This window comes from Silene latifolia, chromosome 5 (genome assembly GCF_048544455.1).
Source record: "Silene latifolia isolate original U9 population chromosome 5, ASM4854445v1, whole genome shotgun sequence".
Classification (NCBI taxonomy): Eukaryota; Viridiplantae; Streptophyta; class Magnoliopsida; order Caryophyllales; family Caryophyllaceae; genus Silene; species Silene latifolia.
This window is the reverse complement of record NC_133530.1, coordinates 76,236,260-76,244,670: the sequence shown is the minus strand read 5'-3', so window position 1 is coordinate 76,244,670 and position 8,411 is coordinate 76,236,260. Positions and strand designations below refer to the sequence as shown.

The window sequence follows — 8,411 nt, the reverse complement described above, 5'->3', positions numbered from 1 at the left end:
GACAAAACCGGGTGGGGTGGGATGGTAATGGCCAATGCATGATCAAGGTGCTCTTCACAAAAACAACTAGGTTTGCATGGCTATCCATTGGGTTAATGATTATGCTTTCCACTTAAAATAATCAACACAATATTTAGCCTAATACACCCTTCATTTCGGTCCATTTAAGATAAAATGGATTCCATTTTATCTTTGTCAATTTATCAATTTGTCACATGTCACAAGTCATGTAAAATTGTCATGCATTTTTAACATATTAAAAATCAACGTATTAATAAAAATACGTCATGTACAAAATCAACTTAGTAATTCATAATTACTTGTACCAAAACGATTTATCAATTATAAATCACAACAACTTGTATTTATAATAAATTATTCATTCAGATTCAATTGTTTCCGTAAACAATAATTTCATCTAAGTAATAAAACAATTTGATCACTTAGACCGTATCTTATTTAATCAAATTATAATGAGATACGTAAATATTACTTCCAAAATCGTCCGTCAACTTTAAGTAATTTAATTAACCCGTATCGTCATACGATTAATTAAATAATCAATTAAGAGTGTTACCCTTTAGGTATGACCTAAGGGGATCAACTGATCACCACCGTCGCACGACAGTAATGTCAAACTCTAGTCAGCCAATCATTACCGATATGTGTGGACCAGTTGACAGTAAAATATTACTTCCCACATGTATTCTTAAAATGGGACTTAAACATGTGATCATCATGATCGACAGTTGTGATCGCATTATTGTCGGAGGACACATATTCCGACGATCTCCCACTTGTCCTCGACAAGTGTGCGTCACCAATTCTCTTGTCCTATTACTATCTCCTACTCAATGCAAGGTGTCTTTCAGGTTGTACTTGCAAGTGATCATATCAAGAGTGGTTTCCTCGATCTGGAGAATAACTGATTGACCAGAATTATCTACCATAGATACCTTCCGAGCGTGGCCACGCATTTCCAGTTCATTACTCCTCGAGTGGCCCTGAGATATTGTTATAACCCTGACAAGGGGTGGACAATTCCTATCGCACTTATTCCCTTCGACTAGCCACATCCATCATAACCCAAAATATGCCCATTTGACCCCATTTACAAAGGTCGTAGTAACACAAATCAAAGTTAATCTGAAACTGTGCCATCTTAGGCAAACAGTCTTTAGTCAAAAGAATCGACTCATTAGAATACTATAGTAGCTCTCGCCACGACCAGGCTATATAAATTTGCCAGAACTCTATAAACGGTCATAAGGCTCGACAAAGTGTTCCTAACAGTCTGTCTATGTGATCGACTAGTCATCTCACATGACTCCATGTCACTTGAACTTGCCATCAATCGCATCACACTCTAATCACTTTGAGACGTCACCTCATGTAAGTAACTATGGGCGAATACAATGCTAATCCGTGTTCACTTTAACGGGGTTCAATTGTCTCTACAACCCGTTTGGATGTAACAAAGTATTAGGTGAGTTAATAATAACTCAAACGACGAATGTTGACATCACATTCGGGTAGCCAATACCATATTACAACCTTGTGATGTATATCGTAAGTGTGTAAACACTAGTCGATTGCAATAGAAGTTTAACATAACATGTGTCCATGTGTTCATACTTCTTGTATTGCATTTTCCTTTATATTCATGTTATCTCTCATAGCATGAACCTTACCAATTACACATATAGGTTCCCAACCTAGGTTTGGGTTTTTTATCTTGAAAGAACTTTCTTGTTGTTTATCACATAACCAACGAATTTGTGGTGGATGATATAACTTGCACTGGTCAAGTGTTTTACCAACTCGCAATCCACTAGGTATATGTTTTGTAGGGTCTTGCAACAATTGTCAAGATGATTAGCCTAGCACTTCTCATAAATCCTATCATATTAGAAAATATTAGTTTTGAGTAACTTCTTACTTTAACTAAGTATCTTTCCAAACTTCTTATTTCTCCTTTTAGCTTGAATAGCTTAGGATTTTCATAAATCCTTACGTGTGTTCGAACTTCAATATGTGCAACCTCTTGTCACATAACAGAGTGTTTAGTCCAACACTGGAATCGCTCATTAGTTCTCCTCGAGAATTCATGACGATTCTTCTATGGCTTGCCAATGATTCATCATGCTCTTATGCATATGATTCATTATTGGACATGTACATGATTATTCTAATGGCGGAAACATTAGTAATTTATAATCATGTGATCAACCATTCTTAGGTTCAATGAATGACCATGACTGCTAATGGCAATTCCATTTTCATTGACATGAATAACCTACGGTTCTTGTTGATTCGATGTGTATATCTCAATACCTATCCAACATCTCATGATGTGATTGGATTCATCATAGTCCATTTTCATCCAGAATTGAAAACTCAAACATATCTTTTGAAAGATAGTATTAGCTCGTCATTCTCAATGAGTAATGAGTTATAAATTTTACAAGATGATTGCTCCCACTAAATTTCATGTCTTCACACGATAATTTCAAACTCCCACTTAATTCCACATGTTTCGCAATTGACTACTCAATCGAAACATTTCAAGAATTGAAATATATTTTGCTTTGTCAAGTTATTAAGATAAAACCAAATGTTCCCAATATATCTTTTCAAAATACCTATTTAGAAAAGGTTTCAATCTTAAACTTATGGAAAAAGATTTTTAATCTCTAACTCATTCATTTTATAATGATGCGTAGCAATGTCATTATTTAAATGTGAATTTCATTTAATATACGTCCTTCTCAAAATACCCTTTTCCGGAAGGAGGTTTAACCATTTCATTTTCATAATGAGGTTAAGTAATGACACTAGCGTGGTTAACAATTAATTTAGCTTTTGTAGATATCGGCATATCTTTCTTTGCAACTTTTAGTTATAAATCTCATTTACTTTCGAGGATGCAACTTTGTTTCATTTAGGCTCTTAATTAAATATCAATATTGAAACTCTTGGTCAAATGTTGTTCATATACTAGCCAAATCTCTTGATAAGTCTTTTAATTAGTCATTTTCTTCCAAAACTTTCTTTTGGTCTCCTCGTGTAGTTATCTTGAGAACATATTCTTTTTATTACTTCACTTGGTCTCTTTTGCATGTAGATTTCATCTATTCGAGACCATAGATCTCATCTATTCGTGTACACTATCTATATAGGTATAGAAATCATTCTTTCTTTCGTAGATCTCATTTACTCAAGTATACAAATTTGCAAATCATTCGTTCTTTCGTAGATCTCATTTACTCAAGTATACAAATTTGCTTTGTGTTCAACACAAATTTGCTTTGTGTTCTTTGTGTCTACATTTTTCTCCCACTCTATCTTTAGAATAAATACACTAGAGATTCAAAGATAGCTTATGAGACACAAATAATGATTTTTGAAGTATAAGGAGGACTATCTCATAGGTTGACTAATTGTTTTAGATTTGATAAGTGTACTTGGTGATTGACATTCCTTTAAGAGAGTTCATCAACTCAACATCACTTTATAATTGATCATACTCAAGCCTTAAGCTTGTGGACATATAATTAATCCCATCATTATAGTTGTCTATTAGATCACTTTAAGTGGATGATCATATGTTTCTTTGTGCAAGCATATAAAGACGAATTTTTAGAACAAAGAAAATACGATAAAAACGGGTGACTTGGGTTGCAAACCAAGCCACCATAATCCAAAATACAACAATTGTTTAGAAAGGATCAACCATTTCCATGTCGAACACGGAAATCAAAATAGTTCTAAAAATCCATAACATTAAAATAAAGACAATAATAAAAGCCAAGCTTTATCGGTAGCTACTCCTAGCTCCTTCATGATTTCTCAAGCTTGCTTTTATTTTCCCTTGTCCTTGCTTGGTGGAGGCCCTATTTACAATAAAAAGGGGATACATTATCACAACTTTGTATCACAATACCATAGTTGAATTAGAAAGATAAAAGAAAGGATAGTCATTTACCTACTGGAGTGATCTTTCTAGCTTTGATGTCACCAAGATACTTGGAACAATTCCTTTTCCAATGTCCAACACCATTACAATAATGGCATTTATCAAGAGGACCCTTCTTGGTCTTGGAAGTGCTAGCTTCAAAAGTCTTAGCCTTGGTGAAAGTGGGAGCTTGCTTCTTACCCTTCTTCCCATTCTTCTTGAACTTCCCCTTGCTCTAGGTGCTTATGTTAAGCACATCCTTAGGTGGGTTAAAATTTAACCCCATGGCTCTTTCGGCTTGTACAAGTAACTTGTGCAACTCTTCAAGAGACACGTCCTTGTCTTGCATGTTAAAATTCACCCGGAATTGAACATACGCTTTGACTTTGGATAAGGAGTGTAGAATCCTATCTACAATGAGCTCTTTGGGGATTTCAACCTTTTGAATCTTCAAAGTCTCGACTAGCTCCATCAATTTGAGCACGTGAGGGCTAACCTTTTGGCCCTCCTTAAAGTCGAGATCAAAGAATGTCGAGGTCGCCTCATATTGGACGATCCTCAGAGTTTGTGAAAACATTGTCACAAGCTTGGAATAGATTTCATTAGCGGTGCCCATTTTAAAGGCTCTCCTTTGGAGATCCGCCTCCATCGCAAAAATCAACACATTTTTCATTGCGGCGGACTCCTTGTGGTAAGCCTCATATGCTTCCCTAGTGGCGGCACTCGACCTAGCATTAGGTTCGGGTGGAGAGGCCTCGGTGAGGTAACGAAGCTTGTCGTCACCTTGGGCGGCTAATTTGAGTTGGGCATCCCAATCGGAGAAATTTGACCCATTCTTTTCAAGTTTACAACGATCCATGAAGGATCGGAGCCATGAAACATTAGTGAGAGGTGTGGCGTTGGTGTTTGGAGCGACCATTTGTTATGAGAAATAAAAGCGGTCTACAAAACGAAAATAGAAGGAATAAAACATTTGTCGTTTTCAAAATAATAAAAACACTCGTTAAAAAATTAATTTAAACAAGTTTTATTGCATTTATCTAGTGACCTCTACCCAACTTGATAAATGATTCCAAGACCCAAATTCATATTAACTTGGGCACGGTGTGGCCGATGAATCCCTTATCAATATAACTCGGTGGATTAACGCTTTAATTGATTCTACTTTTAGAACTCTTGGTCGATAAAATTACTTTAATATTTATCTATAGCCCGGAACACATGCGACTACGGTCATGAATACTTCCGTTGAGCTCAATCCAAATTATGAATAAATGTTTCCATGATCCAAACCCACATTAACTTGGGCACGGTGTGGCCGATGAAACCCTCATCAACATGAATTCGGTGGATAGACATTTATCACCCACTTCCCCTTCGTAACAAGGTTTGTACCCCGGTGTGGCCGAGTGCACTCCCTCACGAAATAGGTTTTCATGGTTTCTAATTTTTGGTAAGGCTAAGTCTCAATTATTTATTTTTAGCGATATGTCATGTCAATTTATTATCTATCACGTTTTAAGTGAACTAAAGCGGTGAACTATGATAATTGTAATTGACACGGTCGATAAACTCGATAAAATGATAATGTATGTTTTAGTTATGGCGATTTAGCGATGCATGCAACATATATATAGATGCAAAGCATAAATTAAATCCTAGTATGGCCTTCCTAAAATAGTAAATCTAATTTAACTATTACAAATTCGGAAACCAACTCCTTTGGTCCCTTGAACTTCGGTCTTGCCACGCATATCAAGGCAACACCGTCTTGCTAAGAGATTGGCTACTAGTGACTGCTCTAAATTAGTGGAACGAGTGATGGAAAGGATTAGGGCCATTGGAGTTAGGAAACTCTCCTATGCAGGAAGACTTGTTCTAATCAAGTCTGTTCTCAGTACTTTGCACTGTTATTGGGCACGTATTTTCATTCTTCCTGTGAGTATTTTGAACAAGGTTGAAGCTTTGTGTCGGAGTTTCCTTTGGCAAGGCAAGGAGATTTCAAATGGGCCTGCTCTGATTGTGTGGGATACTTGCTGTAAAACTAAGAAGGAAGGAGGTTTAGGCCTCATTGATCTTAGGAGATGGAACACAACTGCACTGGGAAAATACATATGGTGGATTGCCCAAAAAGAGGACCATTTGTGGGTTAAATGGATTCATACTATTTATATGAAAGGTGTGAACTGGGTTGATTATAAGCCTAATACTGGTGCAAGCTGGTCGTGGAGAAAACTATGTGGTGTTAAAGAGAAGTTGAAGGCAGGTTATGTGAATGATTGGTGGCTGCAACAGGGGCATAAGTATACTATCAGTGCTGGGTATTCTTGGTTGGGGACGTCTAACAACAGGGTTGCCTGGACCCCTTTTGTTTGGAACTCTCTGAGTCTACCTAAGCATTGCCTGATTGGATGGATTGTGGCTCATGGAAAACTTCTCACTCGGGACAGATTATATCAGATGGGCATTTGTGGGGATACTATCTGCTGCATTTGTGGGACTCAAAATGAAAGTCATACTCATCTTTTTTTTGAGTGTGCTTATGGCAAAGCTTGCTTGGATTTGCTTAATGGATTTTTTCAGATGGCCATTCCTATAGACAACTTCATGCACTGGTGGTTAAAGATAAGATTGAAGAACTTACTAAGGAAGAAAATCATTGCTGCTGGTATTCAATCTCTGATTTATAATATTTGGGAGATGAGAAACAGGAGTCGAGTAGATGGGGTACTGCTGAGACCAGAGAAACTGATTGAGAAGATCTTGCAGAACCTTAGATTGCGGCTGCAAGTGCTGCATTCTACTGGGAAGATTAGTGATAATTATAGAGCTTGGATATGATTGTCTTATGGTTCAATTAGTTGATTAATGTTTGTAGTTGAGTGTTTAAAACGGTTGATGTATGTTGGTGATTTCACTTTGGTATAATATTACTTACATTTTACCAAAAAAAAAAAGATCTCCGGAATAAATAAATTACATAACAAATAACATAATTTTCTATTATACATTTGTAATTAAAATAAAATAAATCTATTAAATTACAAAACGGTGATACGAGATCACAATAAATTACAACCGAATCGATATTCCCATACATTTCGGGTAATATCAATAAAAACTAAGGCCATACTAAGTAAAAATTACATAATTCAAAAATTACATAAAATTAAAATATGACAATTATAAATAAAATGCAGCATTATAATATTTATGAACATGCTCAATTTTATGCTAAATCGCCTTTAAGGAGCCAATATCGTATATTGATCGGTTTTTACGGATTTGCGTGATTTAACCTTGTAAAAATCACAATAATTACATAAAATCATATTTATGTACTAGTTAATTACCCTAACCATCTTAGGACTCAAAATTAGTCTCCACTAACATATTGACAATAATTAACTTATATTTTTTAATATTGTTCATAAAAGGACTTAAAATTACAATATAATGCCATAAACTTCAAATAAATCATAAAAATTTCAAATAAATTTGAAATTTGAAATTTAAACTCATGAACATTCTGGAAAAATACCATGACACTCATAATGCTCAAAAACCATAGGTTAAAAAATTTCGAAAATTATCGAGAAAAACAATGTTGCGGTTTATCGCATTTATCAATAATATATGAGAAAAATTATTTGTATTCACTTTTCACTTTTAGATCTGAAATAGGTGATAAAATGCAACATGTGACGTTTTTCCTTAGTCATGAAGTATGTTTTAGCAATTTTTACTAATTAAAGTCACTATTTATGTGATTTTTCATCAAAAATTCATAAATCATGCATAAAGACTTCATTATAGCCAATTATTATACACACATCTTGTAAAAGTTCATGTGATAACATACTAAATTTCTATGACCAGATTTGAAATATAACTCATATTAACCTATTTATCCATTTAAATTCGATTGTATCTTGAAAAAAAACCTATTTCGAGCATAAGAACTCATAAAATTATGAAAAATTACAGGTCATAAAAATATGATATATGTGAAAACATATCCAAAAACCACTGGAAAAAAACGAAGTTTAGCTATTTTTAATCCAAAAATGACATTTTTTTATCATAAAATCACATTTTAATGCCATTATTATATAAAATGAACAATAAAAATCCATAAATTAACCAAAATATCCTAAATACATTCTAGGACCGGGAACTTTAACATGCATAATTGATTTCGTGATATATCATAATAAACACAAATTTATAAGTTTTATTTGTTAATCGTATAACTCGGAAAAACAATAACCGATTTGCATGCAAACAACCTAAGGCTCTGATACCGCTTGTTGGAAATCTATATCTCATTATACTCAACATATTCATATAGTTTTCAATTAATTTAGTCATAAAATTAATTTAGATCTTATGCATGCAAACATAAATAAATATAGAGAAGAAATCGTCATCCTTACATTGAGATTTCGGATATATG

General features: G+C 34.5%; 1 protein-coding gene across 1 annotated transcript; it reads left to right on the top strand.

The window, feature by feature from the left end:
- Window positions 1-5,776: 5,776 nt before the first annotated feature.
- On the top strand, window positions 5,777-6,796 carry LOC141655566 (uncharacterized). Its single transcript, XM_074462640.1, has one exon. It carries the CDS (start codon window positions 5,777-5,779, stop codon window positions 6,794-6,796), a length of 1,020 nt encoding a protein of 339 aa, XP_074318741.1.
- The last annotated feature ends 1,615 nt before the right edge of the window (window positions 6,797-8,411 follow it).